The sequence below is a fragment of the Lonchura striata genome, chromosome 19, assembly GCF_046129695.1.
Source record: "Lonchura striata isolate bLonStr1 chromosome 19, bLonStr1.mat, whole genome shotgun sequence".
Lineage (NCBI taxonomy): Eukaryota > Metazoa > Chordata > Aves > Passeriformes > Estrildidae > Lonchura > Lonchura striata.
Genome location: NC_134621.1, coordinates 7,660,559 through 7,686,834, shown reverse-complemented (window position 1 = coordinate 7,686,834; position 26,276 = coordinate 7,660,559). Strand labels below are relative to the sequence as shown.

The window sequence follows — 26,276 nt, the reverse complement described above, 5'->3', positions numbered from 1 at the left end:
TTCCCCCTGGGAGAGAAAACTCACCAGCCCAGGTTCCTGATGTCAGTTTTTAGGGCTCCCTTGGGACTGTCAGGGCAGTCTAACACACTGCTATCACATTGCTTGCTTGAGCAGTGTGATAGGTACTACAAAAACCACAGGGGGTAAACATCTTCATTACTTGTCCCATGATGTCCCTAGTATTAGGAGGTCAATTAGGTCTGCCAGGGTTTCACCTCAGTTTCCCAAGACAGACAAAGAGGTATTTTAAGCCTGTGTAAGCTTGACTGTTACTACAGCCAGAGGCCTGAGCAGGTACTGAGGCCCCAGTGAAGTCAGCATGATCATATTCATACAAAGTCTGTTTTCTTCCTTGCTAATGACATTTCCTCTTGATTTAGCTTTGTGAACACTTTTTCACAGCAAAAAGAACTGACTTAGACTCCAAATTGTACTCTCTGTGAATATATGTAAAGATGTTTATCCCTATTTTAGTAAAATCGTATTTGGTTAGTGTTTAACAGACTGTATTTCTGTACCCAGTCCTCTGACTCCCATTTTTCCCTCCTTCCTAATTACCTCCCAATTAAGTGCTGCTACTTCTCAAATAATCAATGTCAGTTAAAAACATGTCACAGTGTGGTCATTGTATGACTTCTATTCAAAGCTCATGTCATTTAGACTTTCATTGGCAGCTATTTTGTCCCATAAAGAAGGCCGGGAGCAGCTCGGGCTTTAAGGGCGGCGGGACGGACAGGGGTGGGCTGGGGGTCCCCAGCCTGGCACCGACCCTTCCTCCTCCCCAGCACCGGGGACAGCAGGGACACCGCGCCCTCACCCTTCCCTCTCCCGCCTTCCTGGGCAGCGCCCTTTTGTCTCTGAAATATTTAGAAGTGATTAATAACAGTTTCTCATCGCGGTGTACGAACAAACAAAAATCGCGTCAACATAATCAAAGCGAATTTTGAATGAATGATGGAAATTCAATAGTTTTAATTTCTGCTTTCATGATTATCTTTCAAGGGTCCGTGCACAAGAAAGCTCCGGGGCCCACGATTATCATGCTAAAAACCGGGCTGTGCCTGCCAATAATTAGATTTCTATATGCATTGCCCTTCCCATATTTTCAATGAGCGATATGGGGAGATGCTCTTTTGCAGGTCTGGGAGAGCGAGGCTCTTTTCTGCAGCTCTTAAGCGTGGAATGGGGATTTTGTGGCCGGGCGGGGACAATGGTGCTCGGCACGGCTGGGTGGCACATCCCGGGATCCGCAGGGCGTTCATTCATTGCTCCGCAATGTCCTGCGGTCACCGGGACCCTCCGGCCATCTGTTACCGTGCGGTCACCAGCGTGCTCTCCCATTGCCCACAGATGCACAGGCAGTCTGCCTGCAGCCCCTCTGCAAGGAGGGATTTTCCCGAAGAGAAAAATAAATTTGTTAGAGATACCCTGAAACCAGAGCTTTAGTCCTCAAGTGTCTGATACCACACTCCTTGAATCCTATTTTGACCCACTTTACTGTTCATTCACAAAACCTGTATTTTTACTGCTATTATCAAAAGAGAAACAGACTCTCAGCCTTGACTTGCACTTTGCTAATGTCCTGTGTTCTTCCACACACTTACCTGCGCTGTGACTCCTTGTACAGCTTTTGGCTAAAGTCTGGCTCAAGTTGGTGCTCTGCACGGCTCACTCCAGCAATTCTAAACCCATTTAAAGATGCATTAAACTTTAATTGTTATCAGCATTACTGCCAGTGATCCTGAAAACTCTGCAACTATTGTCTTACTCATCTAAGAAAAAACCTGCTGAATATCTATGCTCTGACCCCATCCTGAATGGAAAACCAACACACAAATAGTCTTTAAAAGGTTTGATTGTGGCATAATACAGGAGCTGAGAGGCCAGAGCCCTTCTCTCTTTTGTGCAAATGAGACCAGGGAACAGAGAGGACTTGGGGAGGGAACTGACACCATGATAAAGTGGCCCCACAGGAGGATTTATTCACTTCCAAAAGCCCAAAAGAACCCATCTGCTGCCATCAGGAGAAAGCATTGAGCCACTTGATCCCTGAAGTCTCCTGGCAGCAGCGTTTCCCCTCGCTGGGGAAAGCCCCGTGGGAGTTTTGCTGATTTGCTCTCAGCAGCACCTCCTGCCCCATCTCCATTTCTACTGACACCAAAACATCTCCTGTTAAAACTCTTACTTGAAACTGCTCATCACAGGTAAGGCATTTGCAGGGCTCCTTCCCCACTTCGAGTAAATAATGTGCAGCATCAGAAGCTGTTTTAAGATCCCCAAATCAGTAGCAACAGAGGTGAGAAGGAACAATATGGACATTTCAAATTCAATGGGAATTCAAACGATTTTAACCACACCTATTGAAAAGCCACATAACCTCAGTTCCTGCCCGGGGTGGAGAAGGAACCTGGAGCAGGCAAACAGCTGCTGAGGTCTTTGCAGGTTACCAGTGTTAGTTTTACCTCCAGATGACATTACTATGCTGTCTAGAATTTTTCCCATGTGTTGAGGTCTGAGATGCTCAAATTTTGCACCAGGAATTTCAAGCAGTAGCAGGGCCACTGAGGTGAACAAAATTCAACTTTGTTCTCAAAATGCCTAAGCTCATCCTGCTGCAGCCCTCCCAGAGCCAGGCAGACATCCTCATCCTGGGGCTGTTGCAGAGTTGAAGACTCACATTTGTTTTTATGCATAGCAAGGAAAAGAAAAGCTGAGTTTAAATACTTTAATCCACGCCCTTAAATCTACAGAGGAACACGGTACAAACAACAAGACAAACAGATGCATTAGGAAATTCAGTAACAGCCAGTGCTGTGAAAAATCTGTATTTACAAATGTTTATGAAGAATATGGAGCAGATGTTTCTCAACAGAGAATTTTAGGGAATGTAAGTCACAGAGAGAGGCCATGGTACAATTAACTGAAGCTTTCAGTTTCCCCTGTTAATGTGCAGTGACCACAGGACAGGGCAGTTCTGTGGCTCCACTGAAGCTGCAGCTTCTCAGGCAGAACCTGACCCAAATCACACATTGTGCCCATGTAACCACTGCACCGACCATCACAAATGTGTATGAGCCAAAAGCATGCTCACTCTGCCTCTGCAGCAAATAAAACCAGATGTCTCTGCTTTTATAACAATTACTTTTACAGGATTACCTTCTTACCTTTCCATTTCAGCCTGCCTTCCCTCCAAAACCAAAGGAAAACCAGTTTGGGGTTTGAAAATATGGCTTGATGCCAAGCAAAAATTTGCCAATTTTGATTTAAACATTTATTATGGAGGTTCAAAAGCATGCTAACTGGTTCTTTCATGGCAAGTAAGACCTCACATACTGTACAGCTGAGAGCTGTGGGGTTGCTCTGGGGTTTTGCTCTCTGAGGGGCAGGAATGGTGCACACAGTGTCTGCTCATGTTTGGGCACTAAACACAGATCTCAAAACTACACCATAAGGAAACAACTGATCTGCCAAGAGTCCAATGGTCACTCCTTACTGCTTGGTGGGCAGTAAAAAAATACTGAATCCCAAATGTCACCTTTCTCAATTGAAAACTGCCTAAAATGTTATGAATTCTATTTTTTGAGCTATTTCTTGCACTTTAGGCTCATATTTTCCTTCTTTAGTGCCACTTTAAAACGTATACACAAACACACTCAATATAAATCCCATGTGGCAGCATCACAGCATGTGCAGCTGAAAAGTATTTTTTTAAACTGTTAACATGCTGACATCTTCTTGTAAGTAGTAATTACTAATTAATTTTACAGCTCTTAAAAGCAACATTTTACAGTATTCAGATCACTACTTACTAAACAACTACTATACATACTGAAGTTACAGGCTACAAAAATAAAAATCCATTCTGTTTAACTACAAAAATCCTAGAAAGAGAAGATGGCTGGAGGTACTCGAAGGATTACAGCAGTTTGTGTAGCAGACAAAATGGCTTTTGAGGGATGTAAACCTTGAAGGTACAGAATGCAACAAACTCACATACAATATAAGCTCCTACATAATCTTAAAAAGAAAACAATCTTTATGCTGAAATCTACAAACAAGTTGCAAATTAAACAATGCAAATAATTAACTACATACAGCAGTAGAGGAACACAGCACAGGACACAGGGCAGTATTAAAAAGTACAATTTTGAGCACATTCATACTTTTGAACAGTTAAGGGTCAGATCCTCAGCTAAGGTCAATCTGCACAACACAACTAGGCTTAGTCAGGGCATGTGGCTTTATTCCAGCTTGATGTATCTCCCTGAGATGCCCAAAGCCTGAATTGGGTATTCAGCACTCTTAGATGATAAAATTGTGATCACGTCGTGCTTTAGAACTGTGGCCTCAACACTGCTGAAATCAAGAATGTGTACATTCTCTCCATATACTTTATTACCACAGGAAGAGGTGCTCTCTGCTGCCTCACCCCTGTGTTTAAGAAGCACCTCTCATTTCTCAGAAGAAACCAGCATTTCTAATTAAGTGATTGACATTCAAAAGAATCAGTTACATCCTAGTATTTTTGAATCTGATGACAGCCTAATTTAATTCCAACTGAAGACTTAATTTTTTATTTCCCAAAAGGAAGAAAACTGCTAGTAGTCAGTATGAAATATAGATCCAAAATGGATTTTCAGTTAGAACACTGCAGATTTTTAAGTGTCCTGCTCTTCCCCACAGACTACCTGGGTTACAGTGATGCTCTACCAAAAGCATTTGCTGCCAAGTAAAAACCAATTAACTACTCTAACACTGATGCCACTGTGCTGATCACAGCTAAAGGTGCAGAGCTTTTTATTGAACCAGTGAGATACAGTAACACACACTGTAAAAGCTTCAGTGCAATGTAGCATAGAACCAGAAGGAATTGGCCAGACTGAAACCAAACTCTTTAAGGATCAGTTCTCAGAACCTGTGGAGAAAAGGGATGTTCCTCCCCAGCAGCAATGAGAACTAAGATTGTACTTTCAATAGAGGCCAGGGCTGTTGGGAAACCTTTGGAATCCTGCTGGTGATGGTGACTGGAAAAGCCAACCAGGTGGGTCACTGGGCCAAGAAGAGCTGTGTGAAGCCATTCCAATTTTCTTGTCTGACAAATCCTTTGACAGGAGGTCCTGTGCACATAAATATACCCAGAACATCCTCTCAACATGAGTGAACAAGTACAATGTGAGCCAGGCAAGGAGAGGTCCCACAGAAAGGCTCTCCATGCAGATTTATGCTTTTTGTACTGCCTGTCACAGGACTGAGAACTTACATTAAAGGAAGTTATCAGAATCTGACCAAACTTGCTACTGGATGCAGCAATACAACTTAAAAATAAACTTAATGAACTCACTTTGAAGTGCTTGACAATCAGTGTTATTATTTACCCTGTACATTTTACACAAAGCTGTCATATACAGACTGGCAGAAGAAACAACTTGTCATTTGGCTTTTTGAAATCCTGTTTTCTCTATTTTTCCAATATTTATGATTAACAGGATTAGGGAAAACTCTTCAGTGCAGGACAGGTGCTCCAGCTGCAGAGTCCCCTCTCCCAGACAGAGAATTTACTGTGGGGATTTCCAGGGCTCCAACCTACAAGGAGTAATTCCTTGGAAGGAGGAGCTGTTTGAAGTGGTGCTCTATGCACCTACAACATTTAAAAAGCATGGAGCAGTTTATATTCACAGTGCACACCAGAGCATTGGGCAACTGCAGCTCTGTTACAAATCAGCCAAGTCAATTCCTGCTGCCAGACAATCTGGGAGCCCATTGCTGAGGCCAGACTGGGTTAAAACTGGAAATGGCTCCATGAAGTTATTCCAACCAGGCTTTAACCCGATTTGCAACACAGCAGAAAGGAGGAAACACTGAAACCAAAGAACAGCTGGGAACAGCCAGGCTTCCCACAGACTCCAGGGCTAATTATATTTTACAAGACCTTCTTTTGCCACACATATGACAGCTACAAAGCCACAGAGACACTTCAACCTGACAGAATGTTCTCTAAACCATAAGTACAATTCCACAATTTCCCCACAGCCACCATGGCCACGTTTGCTGCCATCACTTACAGTCATTGGTGAGACACAAACTTCATCTCCAAAGCCAAGACCATTTAGCAGGGGTTTTCCCAGACAAGCACCCAGTTAGATGCTACTGTCACTTTGTTTCTGCAGCAGGAATGATGGATTTACCTTTCCCAGAGGATGTCACACCTGTTGGACTGGACTCATGGCAAGCTGCAGAGGGAGGAAGCACAACCCTGGGGCACAGGTGGAGAAGCCCATTCACCCCTCACCTGTGGGAACGCAGGGAGACTTCCAACCTTGGCATCAATTATTTATTTTCTAAATGTCAGGAGTCACAAGCGTGAAGTTTTTCAACAATTAAAGGTTCTTGGGCTATAAACCAATTTGAATAATCATCTGATCAACTTCAGGGAAGTCTAAACTGCATTAGAAATAGTTTAAAGTAGCCAGTGGTGTAATTTCAAATACTGCTTTGCAGAGCACATACCCTCCTTTTACAGGGATTTCTCATTTGTTTGTAAACAACAGCTACATAAGAACTACAGAATAGAACTTTAAATACTTTCACGGTGCTGACGGTTACAAGTTATTAAAACAGTAATAACTTAACTGGTAAGATTTCTGAAGCTAATACAAATTGAAGCTCATAACTAAAAAAAAAAGCAATGGATTCATCTATCATAGCATACTTAGGGTATTTTAAACACTTTTTACATATATTTTACTCTTATTTTTCATCTATATTTACATAAAATAAAATAATTAAAGTGAGGTGTATAAGGCTAATGAATATGGAATTTACAAATGGCTTCTGCTTTACAGGTCATTACACTCCAATCACATTTTCAGACTGGTATAAATTGACTGATAATCAGTAGTATTGAAGTTCTAGTACATACACTTTCTACAAGGAATACCATCAAGTTAAAAAGGCTTTCCAAAGAGGATTAGAGTTGAAGGTTTTAAAAATACTGACTTTGCCAAGTTTCAATAAATTATTTTAAAATATAAATAGATTATTCACTGTTAATGCAAACATAATTTCACAGGATTTTGAAAAATGGTTTCATTTTAAAAAACCTAGAAACACAGCCTATTTTACCCAATGATCTCATTTTCAGTCAGCGTAAAGAAAAAAAATTTTAAAACTGGGGGATCATGACAAAAGCAGCAACATTCAAAGCTCAGACCAAAGCTCTCACCTTCTTATGATCTTCCACAGGATAAGTTCTCTTCCTATTTGGAAGAGCACCTTCAGTAAATAAACTGGATTTACTCAGTGAGATATTTTAAACCTCAACTCAGTTCTCAGCTGCTGCAGGCTTAAAATTGTTACAACAAAAAGAACAGGAATAAGATCTTCTACTTTTGTTAACCATGAAGATGTTTTCACCTGAGAAGCTTTTAACCTGAGAAGCTTCAGACATGCCAAGCTGACAGTCCCTGTGTACTGTTGTAGGTGTTCTGAACCTCCACTACCAGGATCAACCACTCATCTTTTTTCCCCACTTTATATCCATAAGGGAAATGAGGGTAACCAACAAAGCTATGTTTTACCCCCTAAGAGCCAGTCAGAAAACAAACGCTTCCATGCTTTTTTCCCCACAATCAAATTATACACATGAATGCCACCTCTGCAAACTTAGCTCTCAGCTCCACACTTACAACTGAAAGTTACCAGACTGACTTATTCATTCTCAGGTAATTAAGAGCCATGTTCTTCAACAAGTTTTTTAAAAAATACCCCATATTTGCCAATCATCATTATTTCTTTCAAACCCTTCTCTCTAAACAGCTAAAAAAGATGCTCCTTTGTCCAAGTTTTCCTTCAAAAAGCGTCCCCAAAAACTATGATGTTGCTATTTACAAAAACTAGAATTAGTCTCTCACCGAACTGAAGTCAAGTCACAGGATCATTCAGTGCAAGTCACGGTACAATTATTTTGGACTGTATGCTGGGGACTCAAGACCTCAGGGTACTCTTTGGCTTACAAAGCCACTGAAAAAGGTCGTTTCCTAAATAACACTTCCAGAAACCTTTGGTCCAAAAGCAGTTTTCTTGCTGAGTATCTTCCCAGAGCTCCCAGATCCTCTACTCTCCCAGTGAAGCTTATAAGAAATGCACTGCACAAGCAGGTGCACAGAGTTACTGCTCCTGCTCCCAAGCAGAGATGGCAGCCAGGAGCAGGCTGCTGTCAGAACATCAACCCATATTCTGCTTGGTCTGGTTTTCTGCTCTGGAACTCTTCTGGGGCAGATGGAAGCAGGTCAAGCCCCCAGCTGTTCCCCTTTCCAAGGGTATGAAACACCTCTCTAAAACACTGTGCTGTGTATGTGCAGAAGACCTGATTGCACAGCAAGGAAGGGCTGCAGCATCTGTCCCTTTTCAGCCATTAGAAGAACACACTCCAGCTGGAAAGGCTGGAGGGCATCTCCACCAACCTAAAAGCAAACCAGTTGTGGTAATTCAGCTGTGAAAGTTTCCATGAGTGCAGAAGCATGGCTTTTTCCTCAGCTTTAGTTCACTCACAAGTATGAACTTCAGTTAATAAACTTCAATCCAGAGCAGACATCGGTGTTTAAACGAGCTGAAGCACCTCGCTGCTGCACGTGACATTCCAACTCCACAAAACATCCAGGTCTTGATCCAGCTGCTCCCTGCCCTGGTGTCACTCTGACAGGCTGGAGGCATCATCATCATCTGTCTGCTCCCCCGAGTGGTACAACATCAGGGCGTGGGTCTTGTGGGTGATGGTGACAGTGCAGGGCCCCTGTGCCCAGGGCTCCCCATCCACCTGCATCGGCATCTTGGAGCTCTTCAGGATCAGCTGGCACCAAACACAACACAACCACAGCACTTCAAAGGGGCTCTGAAATCACCTTTTACAACTGCAATACACATTCACAGCCTGGCCAGGGAGAAACTGTGAGTGCCACTCACAGGCCACCAACCACAGCAACAGAGCTCTGTGTATTATGACATAATAAATTTTTACTAAGCAAGAGAAATATCCATCTCTACTGCAAACTGCAACTTCAGATCTGATTCAAGCAGTTGAGTGCTTCAGATTCTGTGTTGTGTATTTAAAAAAAATTAGGAGAACAGGTCCCTAAGTAGCACTTACCCTCACTGTGTGTGCCTGCCCTAGGCGAACAGGATTTGCCAGTTTCACCTGGATCTGGGCACAGTGGAAAGAACCATGAACACCAACAACTTCCAGAAGTCCATCATCATGTCTATGAAATAAAAAAATGAGACTTCTTTCAGTGAGTTGATAGGCTCCAGTACATATGCCCAGATATTATGTCCCCTTACTGCTATTCCCAGAGAGAAGACAAATGTTGTGCTACCAATACATTTTTGTATTTGTGCTGGAGAACAAATCACAGTGAACAGCAAAGAAAGGATCAAACCTACAGCTATGGAGCAATTCACCAGTCAGCACACCCGAGCTGACCTCTGTAAATCACACATGTATGACTTTCCAAGGCTCACTGTGCACATTTAAGGCCCACAGAGGATTTCTCTTCCACTTGTACAATTTTCTGTCTTGTTACTCAGATATTCATCCAAATGAAAATCTTTTAATGGCTTAATTTTTTAGATCTGGGTAAAGGACCTTGCCCAGGTAATTTTTAGAAATTCAGGATCACAAGCCTTGTAACACAACTATGGGTGTATTTATACAGAGGCCTTCTGAAAAAGGAAGTCAAAACAGGGAATAATTAATGTTTGAAATTATTTTTCTCTTTGGTATTGCTCCTAACATGGGAGCCAAATTTTTGGACATGTTCTGTTTTTATTTTCCATTTTAACCTCTAATGAGATGTGGTATTTTAGATTCTGAAATGGATTTATCTTCTACTTTTTAAAGACTCATTTTATTGTTAATAGCCTCTCCAATGCTTCTGCTGTCTGTCATGCAAAACATTTTGAGAAAGTCTTAAAAGGCCCTTGATGTGTAGGATGCCTTTACTCCAAATCTCCAACTGAAGGAAAATAAACAAATGTGAGATAGCCTGTCCCAAGGAACCCTTCCAGCCTGCAGACAAGCCTGGCTACATAAGCACAGTCTATTGAGGGAATTCCTTACACTGCAAGAATTATTAAAGGAAAAAACAAAGCAAAAAATGCCCTCTGTACCTCGCCAAAGGATAAGGTTCATCCCCCATTCCTTCCCAGAGCCTGCAGCCACCTCCCCAGTATCCAATATTCAGCACAATGATGCCTTCCAAGTTGGGCAACTCAATCCTCTCACCATCCAACTCTAGCTTTAAAAGACAAGCAGAAGTTAATTATGTGAATCAAATTCCGTACTTCAATAGAACTTTCTCTCTTTATGCATTTAATAGGCTTCCACTTAAAGAAAAATTGGCTCTGTACCAAGAGAATGTGTTTTCTCTTCATGTTAAAAAAAAATCCTTCTGATTTCACAAGAAAACAGATAGTAAATTTCTATTAGTAGAGAAAATAAAAAAGGAACTCTAACTTATGTAAGCCTCTGGTGCTATGGCAAATTATAGCTGAATATCAGTACTTGCACTCACAGAACTGAGTCAAGGCCAGAAAAAAAATCAGGAATTTGCAGTAAGCCCAAAGACATGAATACCATGAATTCTGCAGACAGCAAAAGGAACACAAAAATACTCCAAGGCCATAGCCACCCTCACACAAATATCATTAAATACAAATATTGTAAACAGCAAAGTTTCTTTCCTTTCACAAGCTAAGTTTTTACACTTCACTGACTATCCAGAGGGAGAGGGTAAGCAAGTTAAAAAACTTACCTCAACCTTTTTGTTAAGATCTTTACATTCTTGAACTAAGCAGTCTTTGGTTCCATAAAAAAAATAAACAGCCTACAGAAAAAAAAAAAAAAAACCCCAAACAAAACAGGGAGAAAAGAAAATACTGTTAGAAAAAGATAATACATAGGAAAACTATTTGAAATATGTATAGTTATGGCTGTGCAAACTTTATCTAAAACTTACACATAATATATTTGCACATCCTTAAACTAAACTTTCCTCATGAGATGAGCTACAACTTGCATAAGAAACTGGATTTTCACTAGAAAAGGAAATAAGCACTTAACTCATGAAGTTTCAAAGCAAATGAGAATTTCTGAGCAAAAACTGAGCAAACCGCAAATTTAGCAGAGGCAAGGCAGAACACTCATGAGTGGGCTTGCCAACGTGTTTTACCCATGGAATCCCCTTCCCTAAGAAAAGTTAATTCAAACTTTTAAAATTGCAAGAAGGAAGTAGTGGTAAAAGAATGTGAACCTAAAAATAGCCTGAAGTCAAATCAACAACTCCAAGGAGGAAACATCCCTTTAACCAAACACACCTTATTGATGATTCTGCTGGAAAACAGAGAGGGAGTTTTCTCACGATGGGCATGGAAATTCAAAGCCATAAGAGCATCAGGTCCTATAGAGAAGTAGTTGTTCATTGTGAATACCTGTAAGACAGATTTCCAATTATGCCTTATTAGAAATTATTATTAGGGCTTAAAATTCAGAGTGTTTAATGGGAAGCTGATAACAACAACAACAAATGACAAACATACAGGGATTCCATAGAATTCATATTTATACTTGCAAACAATACCTTTGGTTTCCTTAAGTTGTAGTATCCTTTGTTTGTTACTTGAACTTTCCATCTGAAAAACAACAGTTGGTACTTAGATTTGTGACAGACAGTCCTCAGTATCAAAGTTGTAGTTAGGAATCTCATATCTATACTGGGATTAAGGCAAAACACTCAAATTTAGTTAAATTATGAAAGAGTTAAGCCCTGTAGAACAACTAAAAGACTAAATTCACACCTCAGTTACGTTGTAGTTCCTTCTAGCCATACTTGTGTTTATGTAAAGAAACTGCTGCAATGGACTATCAGTAGAGCTACAGCAGTTTGGTTCTATACATTTTATCTTTGCACTGTTCCTTACCTGTCTAGTTTGATTCCATCTGCCTCCATGACATTTCGTAAGATCTGCTCTACAGGGACTTCTCCAGCATAACCTGCACCCCAGCCCAGTGTATTAGACAGGTCATTCCCTGTTCCCAGAGGTAAAATTGCAACTTGTGGAATATATCGTTCTTGCCCCTAGGATACAAAACCACTGCATATTAGCTCCTGCTTCAGCACTCATTGTCTCCCTTCCATCCCCAAAGTTCAGATTAGACAAATTCACCTTCCCAGCAGCCTGATGCACAGAGCAGAGCTCTGGGGCTGGCAGAGCAGGTGGCACATTGAGCTACTTACCCAGCATAATGTAAAAGAAGGAAATGTTAAACCATTATGCGAAGGAAAGAGAATACAAACACAATACTGTGAACAACATAATATGAATACTGAACAGAGTATTCCTTTCCAGGAATGATGCTTTGGATCTGGGAAGTGACATGAACACTGAGAGATGTAACACATATGGCTGTGAACTGCAACAAGACACCAAAATGCTCCTCCAAGACTGAGGTGAGGTTAGGTCTAAACACAGATGTACAGAGTACCAGAGTGTTCAACCACACACAGAAATACAGATACTCAAAGGAGCAAAGTCTGTGTCTCAGTTTCAGAGTGTCACCCACAGATGGAGCAGGTGATGATCAGCTCTGCAGAGCACAGTGACAGGAGGTGCTCAGAACAGCCACCTTAGCAAAGGGTGTGGCTCTCCTCATCACAGAAGGGTGAACAATTATTTCAGCTGTACTATGGCCTTTGCAATTCAGCTGTGAAAAGCACTTGCAGTAAGTTGGCACTTTGGTTAATGTTTTTTTCCAGAAAGATTATCAGCCAGGTAACCTGTATTTGCGAGTCAAGACAAATGAAGGGAGCAAACAACCTACTGCTGATAAGAAAAATGTTTTGCTGATAAATCTCCACAGTTTACCTAATACCAATGACTCAATTTGAACAGAACAAAGAAAATCCCAGATTTCATCAGCTATATCAGCACTGAGGGACAACATATCAAGTGCCCAGGACCACACAACCATATACTCATATTCATTAACCTTTATAGTTACTTTATTTCTACTTTATCAACACACAGTAATTCTCAAAGAGCTTGTTGCACTACACATGCAGTTGTAATAATGGCCTTCAGCAACAACATTTAATGTATTAACAAGAAAGCTACAGTAAAAAACTTTTCTATAAAAACTTCCTTTCAGCATGAGAGAAAAAGTTTATTAAGTAAAGCACTAATGCCTTGTAATTATTTTCCATTCTTAATTTTCTCAGGAGTTCTTAGGAGCATCTCATAAACAAGAATATGTTCCATTTTAAATCCACAGTAAGCACAGATTATTTTTTCTCCTCTACTTGCAGTTAATGGGCAAGGCTGCAGACAGACTCTCCAGAACAGATGAGAAGGAGCAGAAGCAAATGACTGCACTCACTCATGCACTGGCAGCATAACCAGTATAGCTGGCAAATTATGAGGTTATTATAAAAGACTGAGTGTGCTGGGAGAAGGGAGCAGTCAGAGCACACTAGCCAATATTAGCAATGCCATTTATGACAATATAAATCTGTTCAGACAAAGAGGAAGTTAGAATGCAGAAAATATCCAGCAGCTTGTTCTCTCCTTGTTTTGCAGAAAATAACTACTATGAATATTATTAAAAGTCTAAAGTGTTCCTATTTTTCCTGAACTACAAGGAATCATAAAATGCATTTCCCACACCCTTCCCCAATATGAATAAGCAATTATGCAAATATTCCTCTGTAAGCCTATTCAGGAAGATGAAGGCAATAAATGCAGGTAAAAGATGAAGGGTGGAACTCTGGTAGCTTCAAAACTCATTTCACCTTTTAATTTACAACACAATACCTTTATCTTCATTTCATCAATTGCATCCAGGACCCAGCCCACTGTGCCATCCCCACCACAGACCAGAACCCTGACAGCATTGCAAGGCAGCCAAGTGCAGAGCTGGAGAGCTTTAGCAGGTGCAATTTTGCTGAGATCAAAAACCTAGAAAAAAGGAAAATAAGGAATTCTGTTAAGTTCACAGAACATGACTCAGGATTTGCCTTATAGATAAACAATTTCAAGAAGTTAACTCTAACGTAAAACAAAGATTTGCAGTATTGCATTAGCAAATGAGATGTCTTGACTTTCATGAGCAGGATTTATTTCCCAAATTCACAACAGAGCTCCAGATGCCTCCCTAGGATTAAATGGCATGGATAAACTGAGCTGACAGAGCCCTTGGAAAAGTCTGTATTTAGAAGCATGATGATGAATTCTGCAAAGATGAAAGACTTCAGATACAAGTAATTTTGAAATACTCAGCACACAAAGAGGTTTATTCTTTAAAGCCTTATTGGGATGCACTTAAAACAAAAAAACCAGTGATTTCTCTTAGGCTGTATTTTACAGCTGGTTCAAAGGAAGAGTATTAAGGTGCAGCCAGGAAATCCAAGAACAACTGCCTGCCTTACGCAACATCCTGAGCCATCCCAGCGGATTTTAAGGGGAAAGCAAGTACACAAAGCAAAACTGTCAAGGCTGACATTTCCACAAATAAAGTGAAGATTTAAACAAATACAGGTTTCCTATAAAGAAGATTTAAATGGTTCATTTTCTAAAAAGTGTACACTGTTTCAAAAGTCAGATACTTCTGACTGAATTACTGCATGTATTACTGTAAGCAAAAAAAAAAAAATGGACTGGTATTAGAATCCTAACAAAAATTGGATGGGAGAAACCTCTGCACTTTTTGCTGCTCTCTGTGAAGCTGTTGCTTGCTAAAAGAACAAATGGCATGAATTTGTTTCCTTTACTGATCTTCCACAAAACCCTATTGCCATTGTGTAAACAAGGTGATACCTATTCTAATCTAAACTGTGGTTTTATTATGGTGGCTTTGCACTGTAAATACCTGAACAGGGTTCAGCAGCATTTTAAATTCTCCTAGTAAAGTTTCACCCATGTTGTTTCCACTGCGAGTATTAGCCAGCACCATTACTGGCATCCAGTGTTTCCTGCAGTAAGGGACCACCTGCAAAAGGTAAAAACCAGTCAGTCACACAAATACTGCACGTCTGAAATGTTTACAGCCTTGCTCTGAGCCCCATCCCCTGCAAGTGCTGAAATGAGGAAATTACCAACTAGTCTGAAGCAGACAAATCACAAACAAATACTTCTGATACATCAAGGCTGAAGATTCTGCAGTACTCAGGACAAGGAATACTACCATGCTATGAAAAAGCAGTAAAAACTCACAAAAAATTCAAGGAAGTAAGGTAGACAAATCTCTGTATTTTGGAATAAAAAACCCACATCTGCTTATATTTCAACAATCACATTAGTAAAATGACAAACACCTCTGAATTAACACAGCAAGTACTTAAGTGACCTTGAAACATTTACCTGACAGTTGCTACCATCACAATATATTGAGTTCAAATTTCAAGGTCTGTCTGTGGATTTCTTTGGTTGTTTTTTTTTTTTGGTATATTCTAAACCCAAAAAGCAGCAGGCTGTTACCTTTTCATAATTGGTTCTTTTCTCTTTACGCATCTGGTTGATTGCAGACAAATAGTAGGGTGGAATAATTAAGTCTTTGAATTCTCCAAATGTACACTCCTCAGTCCTCAAACAATCCACCATGCATTCATCATGCACAGTGTACTGACACCACACACACCTGGCAAAAAGACCAAAACACATGAAAACAATCTTCAAACAGGCACACTGATTTTGCTCATTTTTTTTAGACTTTTGTCAAAATATTTATGTTTACATGCATCATTTTAAGTAATATTTCATTCCCTGGAAGCTTATGCATTGGTTGTAGAAAATTACATCAATTGGTCATGTGCTTGCAGGTCTACAAAAGTATTTGAATTCTGCTGGGGAAAAAATACAACAGTTTAAAATTAATTAAGTTCTTTTTAACTAAAAAATAGGTGCTATAAATGTTCTCCTGTTTGTAATATTAACAGTTACAGTGAAAGCCTGTAAAAAAACCTGAACTCCTGTCCATTCTTCTAGAGCACATATAAAATACTGGAGCTCAACTCAATACAGTGTTACAAGTAATGAATTAATGCATTCCTTAAGGTTGGTAATACCCCGTTTAAGCCTGAAACCTAAAAGGTTACACAGAACTGTACTGATGGGATTTAGTTATGCAAAACTGCTTTGCTTTATGACCTATTCTAAAAGCTGTCCTGGAAAAAAAGACTAGATCAAGAGGAAATACTGCAATATCCACTTCCAGCCTCTGCAGAATGTTAATCCTCATTTACTCCATCCAAAGCCTTGATTTAAGCAGCTGGGAAAGCTATTTTTGGAGTCCTCCTGACTAATCCAACACACAGCTAGAGTAACAATGACACTTGCCTTACACTCTGACTCTCTTTTCCTTTTCTTCCTTCCTTTCCCCTTTGCCCTCAAATTCCTGCCCTTCCCTCCTCTCCTACACACACTCTCAAGGTTTCATTTCTGATAATCTACTCTTTTTCTCTGTAATTCTGCTTACTTACCAAGCAGTTTGACAGTATCACGTAAAAGCAAAGCAAAAGCTGGCAGAATCTAGGCTGAAAAGATCCTCTGAGTAGGCTGAAGTAACACACCAGGGCACCTGTCATTGCATTTTGGCACTGACAACTTTGCAAGCAACCTTACTAATGACAGTGCAAATCCATTTAATGGTTCATTGTATTTTTAAAACACTCTTACGACAATCTTTATCAATATATTGCAGTAGCTTATAAAACTTCTATTTAGATTTTTTGAGCATGCTTAAAAATGAACCTGAAATCTCTACAGGACATTATTTGCTTTATTTACACTGAGCAGATGCCAATTTTGAGATGCACACTTTGGCTCTCTGAACTGTGAGCTGTGCCAGTCAAACTGCTCAGGCTATCCACTGTGCAACCAAAAAATTTACTAGAAATTTCCTATGTCATCCCCTAAAATACAAACTCCCTTGGACACTGGGAGTCTCTTGTATGTAATTATACAGCAGCCTGCACGTCATGCTGGAGTAATGCAATTAAGAGAATGAATGGATGTGAGATGCAACACCACACTCTTAATCTATTGACTCGCAAACATCCATTTTAATTTTAGGTTCTTTGAAGTTCGTTTTTTTTTTAACAGTATCTTATCTGACTACTGCAGGATCTATTTTGGGGTGTGGTCTCCCAACAACCCCGTGGAAAACACAAGAGTGCCATGGCACTGTAGCGCTTTTACAGTCAGGCTGCCGTGCAGTACCTGTAGTCGCAGAGCTTGGGCTGGGTGCCGCACTGTTGCTTGCAGACCACGCAGCAGCTGCAGAGAGGGACATTTCCCCGGATCCAGCGGTGCGGCATGGAGCCGGCGGCGCCCCTCGCCATCACCTCCTTGCAGAGGAAGCGCTGGTCCGCCTTCTTCAGGCAGCGCTCGCAGACGCGCAGCCCGCAGCAGCCGCAGAAGGCGCCGCGCAGGATGTGCTGGGCGCACACGGAGCAGTACGAGGGCTGCCCGAAGAGGTCCGTGTAGTGCCAGTCGTGTTTGCTCTTGCGGAGGATGTCCCGCATCAGCAGCTGCCGCCGCGACCGCTGGAAGCTGCACCACGCCGTGATGAGCACGGGCAGCAGCACGGAGAACAGCGTCCACAGGGCCAGGCGCCAGTCGGCATCGCCCGGGCCCTCCATCGCTGCGCCTCCCCGGCCTAAGCCCTCGCACCTCCCGGGCAGGCGGCGGGGCGAGCCCCGGAGCGGCCCCTTCGCTCAGCGAGCCGAGGCGCAGCTGCGCGCACCATCCCCTAATCCCCGCTCGGGGCTCGGCACCGGCCTGCGCCGCATGGCGCCGGCGCCGGGCTCCGGCCGGGGCTCGTCCGCCGCCCGCCCGGGCCTTGCGCAGCACCGGCCGCCCCCGGGCCCGTCCCGCCGCGGTCCCCGGCGCCGGGAGGGCGCGGCCGCTCGGCCCCGGCTGTGCCGGGCCCCTCCGCGGGGCACGCGGGGCGGAGCGGACGGCGAGCTCCGGCCCTCGGCCCGCCCGGGAGCTGCCGGCGGAGCCGGGGCCGGCGCGCTCGGAGCTCGGAGCGGCGCCGCGGGATGCGCGGGGCGGCGGAAGCGGAAGCAGCCCGGGGCCGTTGCCAGGACACGGGCGCCGCCCGCCCCCCGCCTGTCGCGACAGCGGCGGTGTCGCCAGCGGCGCTCAGCGGCTGCGACCGTGCCCGGCGGAGCGGCCCCGCTCCGGCCCCGGCTCCGCTGCGGCTCCGCTGCGGCTCCGCTCCGCTCCGGCTCCGCTCCGGCTCCGCTCCGGTTCCACTCCGGCTCCGCTCCGGTTCCGCTCCGGTTCCGCTCCGGCTCCGCTCCGGTTCCGCTCCGGCTCCGCTCCGCTCCGGCTCCGCTCCGGTTCCGGCTCCGCTCCAGCTCCGCTCCGGTTCCACTCCGGTTCCGCTCCTCTCCGCTCCGCTCCGGCTCCGCTCCGCTCTGGTCCGGCTCCACTCCGGTTCCGCTCCCGCTCCGCTCCGGCTCCGCTCCGGCTCCGCTCCGGCTCCGCTCCGGTTCCACTCCGGTTCCGCTCCTCTCCGCTCCACTCCGGTTCCGCTCCGCTCCGCTCCGCTCCGGCTCCGCTCCGCTCCGGCTCTGCCGTGCCCAGCCCTGAGGCGAAGGAAGGCCACGCTGGCGTGGTGCCGAGTGACCGCGCTGTTTGTGCCTTTATTGCCCAACCATAAATGCTTCCCCCATAATTTCGTTCCGCCCTAGAATCATGGAGTCGTCAGAGTTGGAAGGAGCCTTTGCGGTCACTCGGCACTGCCACTGTAGCCACTGAACCGCAGCACCCACGTCTGGCCCAGCGCCTCTTGGGCGGCTCCGGGGATGGGGACTCCATCGCCTCCCCGGGCAGCCCTTTCCAAAGCCCGACCACACCAAACCATGATCATCTTTGAATCTCCCCCGTCTCAGCTGGAGGCCACTTGCCCGTGTCCTGCGGGCCCAGCAGAAAAGCCCGATCCCACCTCACTACGGCACTTCAGGTGGCTGTGCAGGGCGGTGAGCTCCGCCAAGTTGTGCCTCTGTGCCGTATTTATCCTCCCCATGGTTGTGCTTTGTTGCCCAATCATAAGTGCCTTCCCCTCATAATTTCGTTCTGTCATTACATGCTCAATTGTTTTCCCGGGAGCAGTTCTAAAAATAGTGGCTGCCATCAGAACCTACAGGTTTTCCCACTTTCAAAACAGTCTAGTGAGCAGTGATGTAAATCCATACAGCATTTACAAAATTGATTGGGTTCTATGGTCTTGGTAGCTTTAAAAAAACACTGAAAAACACACATACTGCACAGATGGGCAGCTCTCAGGTTTCCAACTAAATTCCTCACTTCTCTCATGTAAGACACAATGATGAACTCCAAGTGCCTGTTTTATATGTTATAGTTGAAGGGATGCATGTTATGCCCTACAAATAGGTGATGCTGGTACCATGTGTTCAGCATGGCACTGCCCAGAAGAGCTCTTGACATTTCTCAGGGCCAAAACTACCTGTTGGCAGTGACATTTGCTAACCTACATCCTTACTTAACACTATGCTTAATATGCTTTATAATCCTGCTTTCTGCTAACTTGAACTGCAAGGAGGAGAATTATGTGGGTTTTCAATTGTATGGTTCTATTAATTTGATAAAAAACTGCTGTGTTTCTCAGCAGCCATAATTTGGCTTTGCTAGAGTTAAACCCCATTAGTAAGTACTTCTCTGCTGAAGCAAAGTTAGAGACAATCTTTGAAAAAGGGGCCCCTTTGCAGCTGCCTCTGAGATTAAAAGTACTGGGCAGTTGTTTCTTTTAAAAAACAATACCTTGGTCACCAAAAACCTTTTCTTGCCATGCTAAATATAAGGGGATAGGCTTTATTTTCACAAGTCTAAAATACCCAGTGTAGCTCTGAAGCCTGAGGTGGAAAAAAGGGCCTTCTATTTTCTTCCCTGAGGAAAAGAGTTATGCAGAAAATGTGTGAGCAGATAATAGACTAATTCAAACCTTCAGACCAGATGTCTTCAGAATCATACTATCACTCAAATTAAAGCAGAAACAAACATTTGGAACTGACGTAGCTCCTTCAAATAGGCAAATACCTCAGTCAGGGTTGCTCATTTTGGAACAGACTGAGAGAAAGCAGAATCAAAATGAAGAAGTTTCTTGTGTTTGTCTCCTTTTTGGTCCTGCTGACCACTGTTACAGGTAGGAGTTTATATCAACAAAACTTAATATGTGTAGAGCTGCAGAGCATATAAGTAGTATTAGTTTGTCAACCTTCTATTTTAGTATTTATTATTAATATATTTTAATATATTTAATTTTTAACACTTAACTATTTTTATATTGCAGGCTTTCATGATTTGATTTTTAACAGTCATGATGTTGTATTTGATATTTAACTCTCTGCATTACCACACCGTAGTGATTTTCTGTAAACCCCAAAATTTTCATTTTACTTGCTTACTATTTAAATATTATTTTACCAAGGTCCTGCAAGTGGAATGTTCAATGCAATCTCTTTTTTGCAATGTATCTAATTCATTACTTTGAAAAAAATCTTATAAAGCAACACAGAAAAGAACAAAGAATTGGAAGAGCAACTAATGCCAGTGGTTTGATGGTGCTGTTGTATTTGCTCATTTTACAGTACCATGAATATGTGGGCTTTGCTTCATACTAGCAGGGCAAAAGAAAACACAAGTATAAAAATGGTTTAAAATTCCACTCCTATCTCTTGGAATGCAATACCCCCTGGGAAGGGGCTGTAATGAAAGAACACTTTGTTGATAGAAAAAAAAAAACAGGCTTGGAAATATTTCATTTCACAACTGATAGATAAAATACTAACTTTTTGATAATTTCAGAATTAATTTCTGCTGTTCTGTCTTTAGACACTTCACCAATTTTGTCTGAAAAAGATGCCAAACAGATGCTGAGGACTCGTCGTGAAGACAGACCAAGAAAAGCTGGTTTCCCTGATGAACCAATGAGGGTGATTTATAACATTTACTCCTAAATTGCATTAACTGAAAAAACCCAACACCAAATCCCCCAAAACATTTGTGCTTAGTATTAAATTTCTGTTGCTTCTAGGCAATATGTCATGAATATCACCCTTTAAAGCAGCTGAGTTCTTCCATGAAATATTAAAAAAACCCTTAAATTCTTTAAATTACAGTTAAAAGCATTCTGTAAGTACTGAGTATTGCTCAGGAAATGTTCACTTGCAGAATGTGAAGATTATTTATTATGGTTCAAAAACACAGATCAAATTATTGAGTAGAAAGTGGCTTTAATTTGTAGAGATGTAGATTTCATCAGCTTGTTCCTGAAAAACTAAGTATCAGGAAAGGTCTTCTGCTCACAGTACATTCTGCACTGCAGGCAGAGAGGAGATGCAGGTGTCAGTGGCCAGTGTGGAGACTGAGGTAGTTCTCAACAGCTTTAAAAATCACTTACTTTCATTTACTTATTTATGAATGCTACAGATAGGATTTTTTTATGCTATTGTAGAGTTTTTAGTTGCTGGCTTAATGCAACAGTTTTGGGTTTGTCTGCAATATCTACATTTATTTGTTTCTAAACCTTGTTACAACAAAAGAAAAAGTAAAAGAATTAAAGAGCCTTCTGTTTTACTTTCTTTGACAAGACCTAACACATAATCCTGCACTTATCAAGAGTACTTAAGGTATTTTAAAACTGCTGCCTATTTCTTTCCAAAGTAAATAAACTGAGCTAAAATTACATGGTTCTGAAGAGGCAAAACCCACAGAAGCCAGGAGCACACGAGGGATTGTGCACGTGAGGAGCACAGGGGGCTCAGTTTAGCAAGGTGCTGAACATTTCTGCACTCCATAGGACGTGAAGAGCACCACCTGCCTTGCAGGATTGTAGAAACAGCTTCTGGTTTTCCCTTTCCAGTGGGTAATGTGCACCAGCCAAAAAGAATCCACCTGCCCAACACTGGGTGAATGGAGTGTTTGTCAAAGGGGACATCAGGACAAACCACAGCTGTCACACAGATATGGCTCCGTGCTTCTTGACAACCTTGTACACTGAAAATTGCACAGCACAGCCAAAAACCAGAAGGCTGCACTGCTGCCCACAACACTCAGGGCTGGTTTGGTTTCTGAGTTGTTAAATAAGCCTTGTAGTTTTTGCAAATGAGCAGGAATACAGCTCCCATCTGTGCTTATGCTTAATATACCACCACAATTAAGGTTATGTTGTTATGTAGAACAAATATTAAATACAGAATAAATGAAGCAGCAGAACAGTTGGATTGAGGTAATTCCTGTATGGCAAGAAGCTACATGCATGCATGCAACATTTAGTCTGTGGTTTAGTTTTTGCTGGTCCTGTGAGGAGCAGGGAGTTGGATTTGGTGATCCTTACGAATTCTATGACTCTGTGTGGGGAGAGGAGGGATTTAGGGCTAAAGAAATGTTTGATTTCTGATTTTGCTGCTCTGTCCTTGCCACTTTCTGTCCTACCACAATTAGGAGCAAACACTTTTTGAGAAATTTCAACCTTCTTTTATTTATTTTCTTTTGTTTTTTATCTAGAAAGCAAAGCTGACCCTCTGTAAGAAAATCCAAACATAAGAGTATTTGTTTTGCTCTCTAAATGTCAAGATTTTCAGTAGAAAAGGAAACATCTTCTCATTAAAAAAAAAAAAACAACCCTCATTGCCCTGTGGAACGTGGAGATTTTCCATGTGAATGAAGGTGCATGGCTGCTGCATCCTTGTGCACAGCTTGTGTACATGGAGTCAAGGAGAAAAACTGATTTTGTATGGATGCTTTGTAGCAGAGTGAAATGAATGCTGGGATGAACCCACCTCTGTTCATCTGTTTTAAGCACAAGCTGTTTGTACTGGGCCAGATCATGCTGAGCTGGGGAATGTAATTTGCAAATCTTTGTGACACTCTTTGACTTCCACAGTGCTGCTTGAGTCAAAAACCTGTTCAGTTACAGACAGAAAGATCAGCCCCCTTTGATTATTAAAAGAAAATGTAATTTATGTTATCAGCACATTTTAAAGTTAATTTGACTGAGATCCTGCTTTTGATAATGTGGCATCTTCTCAGTCACATAGTTCTGTTCCCTGCCAGTTCCTAAGGCACTCTCTCCCCTGAGATCTGAGCCAATCTCCTGGTGCTGGGAGCAGAGGAAGCCCAGTGCCAGGCAGGGTCCTGGTGCTGGAATACTTGGCCAGTGCAAAGGGTTTAGGCTACAGCTTCCATTCCAACAGTGCCCACTCTGCAAAGCAATGGGGGATTATTTTGAATAAATGTATCTGGTGTTCACAAAACTTATGAGCCCACTAGGACTGGGACTTTTTAAAAGTAAATTTTGTCCCTGATGGAGGTCAAGTTTTTGGTACACAGCCTGCTTTATTTCAATAAACTTTTTGCTGAGACCAAAGCCTCTGTCTATAAATTGGTGTAGGAAATTCACATTATTTTATTTATCACCAGTCAGCACTGGTGAGAAATAAATGTTTTAGCTTACTTCAATATTATTAACACAAAAGGTATTGAAAATTCACACAACCTATGCTTAAAATAAAACCAGAATGATTTTGTTGAAGGAATTACAAATGGGGCTTGATAAAGCTGTTGTAATTTTATAAGATATAGATTTGACATAGATAAGAGCTTAAATTTGATTGCTGCAAGTATTTTTAGATTTATAGATATTTTTAGAGTAATGGAAATAAACCAGCTGCAGCACTAGAACAGCTTGTGGCTTGGAAAATTTGTGTGCTACCTACCAGAATCCTTCAGACCTGCCATATAATCCTGCAAGGGGTTAATGTCCTTTAAGCAGCAGGAACCAGTTTTCAAAAAGGGCTGTAACAGATCTATTTGTGAGAATCCTTTGTAGCCTCAGGCCCAACAAAGGCTTCTGTGTTGATATGCAAATAAGAAATGTGTATACAGAATTCCTAATTTATGAATATTGTTGTATAATTCTTGTTCAAAACCTTTGCTGGTCTGGAGATGATGTCATTCACTAAACATTGCTAGGCTGGGGCAAGCTGACCAGCAACATCATTTCACTATATTTGATTATTTTAAGGGATAAATGAATGGCTCTTACATCAACTGTGAAATTATCCTGGGTCCCTGGTCTGACATTAGAATTGAGTGACCACACAATTAAATTACTTTTTCTTTTCTTTAAATAGGAGTATATGCTTTACCTGCAGCGCTTGGAGCAGAGATCAGAAGAACAATTCCTTGAACACTGGCTGAATCCTCATTGCCTCCCACACTGCAACAGGGATCTGGTGCACCCAATCTAATGGGTTTGCCTACCCTGCAACTGGTATATATAAATGTATACATATTTTTTCTACAGTGCATGTTTTTTTCTCCATAATGAAAGGCAGAGCCACACACTGGGAGAGAAGAGAATAACCAAAGGCTGGGGAAGCACCTTGTGCTGAGAGGCAGCTGAGCAGGGGCAGGGAACAGAAGCATCCCAGGCATCAATTCTGTCACTCTGCTCTGTTCATGTTGATAAAACTTTGTTTATGCATTTCTCTGTTTTGTGGGTGTAAGCTGGTGACTGCAGAACATTCTTATTAATGTGGCTGCAGATTGCTCCTGTTTCCCTCCTGTCTGCTTCTGTTCTTTTTCCAACTGTTCTGTTTAAGTTTTGTGCTCATTTCACTTAGCTCTCAGTGGGACTGGGGCAGGATTAAACTCAGTTGTCATCCTGGAGATACTCAGGATGCAGTCTGACTTGCAAGGAGGTTTTTTAAACAGACATGAAATTTGTCAACTGAGATAAGTTTAAATCATCACTGTGAAAGTGAAGCTTTATCACTCCCAGTTAACTTTTTAATATGAAAGTTGCAGATTTAGCTTCATATTTTCAAAAGCTTTTAAGCAGCACAATACAGAGATGGTATCTGTCACAGCTGATCTGTTTCAAAAGACAGAAAGTTTATCTGCTTAACATTCTTTTATCTATTTGTACCTCTCTGAATACTTTTAAAAACTGTGACATTGTGGTAGACTTCAGTGGGGCTCTGTTAATCCACAATAAAACAATCCACTCATTTAAAAACAAAAATATAACATTCCCAAACTTCAGCCTTAGGAGGCAAGTTGGCTATTTTCAAAAAAATCTTCCAGCTGAGACACAGTTGAAAGCTGGCTCACTTAGCTACAGGAAATCTTCCCAACAGCTGCTCCCAGGCCACTGTGAAGAATTGTTAGAAAAGTGTTTAAATTATTTGAAGCCCTTAAGATGTTATTAGTATGGCCAATGTCAGCATAGATTTTGATATTCTGGGCTTTTTTCTTTTTTCCTGCAGATCTCCACATGGATTTGTACGTGATTGTGTTAAGGAGGACGAGATTATTCCTGCATTGGCCACATGCTCATTGTAGAGCAGAACCTCTCTGCACTGCAGTGCAATCCTCATGTACAGCAGAACTTCCAGCTCTAAGTGGCTTGATGAGTTATAGAGCAGCATGTATTTTCTACCAGCAATGATTGCATGCATGAATTGAGGGTTTCCACAGTTTCTGAGCTATGGGCAACTTATTAGTCCTAGAGTATCCTTTCAAGGGCACAGGTTTAGACTGAAGCAAAAGGAACTTGGAGAGACAGGTAAACAGAAAATTGCAGAATGCCAACATGAAGAGAAGGTCAGCTTTCTGGGCTTTGGAGGAATCCTTAATTACTGTTTTCTAGGTTAAATAACAATATTTCATGAAGACACATTTATGTAACACTATGTCTTACTTCCTGATGCATATTTCATGTATTGTTTCATAATAAAAGCTTGACTTAATTCCATTTGCAGATGATTTTGTTCCCTTAGTCTCCCATACTTTATTCTGACAAAACTCACTGGAAGTGAGGCTCAGTTTTCTGAAGTACTAAAGCAACATCAGAGAACTTTCTAGGACCAGCATCTGGGAAGCCCTATGGTGCAGACTAATAATTGTATGGTTTCTCTGCACAATTATCCCTTTCTCTTGTAATTCTGCCAGGAAGGGCAAATGAACCCAACCAGCCCTTTCCTGCCTGTGTGCCTTTATAACTTATACCTTGGAAAAGGATATCTTGTGCAGTCAGATGGGAAACATATGATACCTGCAAAACAACACAAAAAGTTGCTTGATTGCTCTTAAATGACTGCTGTGATCTGTAATGGCAACAGAATTAGTTATGAATGGAGCAAAGTAACTTTCAGAGCTCTTCATTGCAGTCACACTTGAAGCCTGAGGACTGGGAG

General features: G+C 42.1%; 2 protein-coding genes across 2 annotated transcripts; one reads left to right on the top strand and one right to left on the bottom strand.

Moving 5' to 3' along the window:
• Window positions 1-2,711: 2,711 nt before the first annotated feature.
• DGKE (diacylglycerol kinase epsilon) lies at window positions 2,712-17,882 on the bottom strand. Its single transcript, XM_021555469.2, has 11 exons — window positions 17,266-17,882; window positions 15,526-15,685; window positions 14,918-15,037; window positions 13,864-14,007; window positions 11,974-12,131; window positions 11,634-11,685; window positions 11,371-11,484; window positions 10,809-10,880; window positions 10,165-10,292; window positions 9,146-9,257; window positions 2,712-8,848 (listed from the first exon to the last, which is right to left on the bottom strand). Exons 1-11 carry the CDS (start codon window positions 17,685-17,687, stop codon window positions 8,690-8,692), a joined length of 1,641 nt encoding a protein of 546 aa, XP_021411144.2. The 5' UTR covers window positions 17,688-17,882; the 3' UTR covers window positions 2,712-8,689.
• Window positions 17,883-19,510: 1,628 nt separating this feature from the next.
• C19H17orf67 (chromosome 19 C17orf67 homolog) lies at window positions 19,511-24,379 on the top strand. The gene is made up of 3 exons (XM_021555559.3): window positions 19,511-20,218; window positions 20,908-21,008; window positions 24,210-24,379. Exons 1-3 carry the CDS (start codon window positions 20,164-20,166, stop codon window positions 24,324-24,326), a joined length of 273 nt encoding a protein of 90 aa, XP_021411234.1. The 5' UTR covers window positions 19,511-20,163; the 3' UTR covers window positions 24,327-24,379.
• Window positions 24,380-26,276: the final 1,897 nt, after the last annotated feature.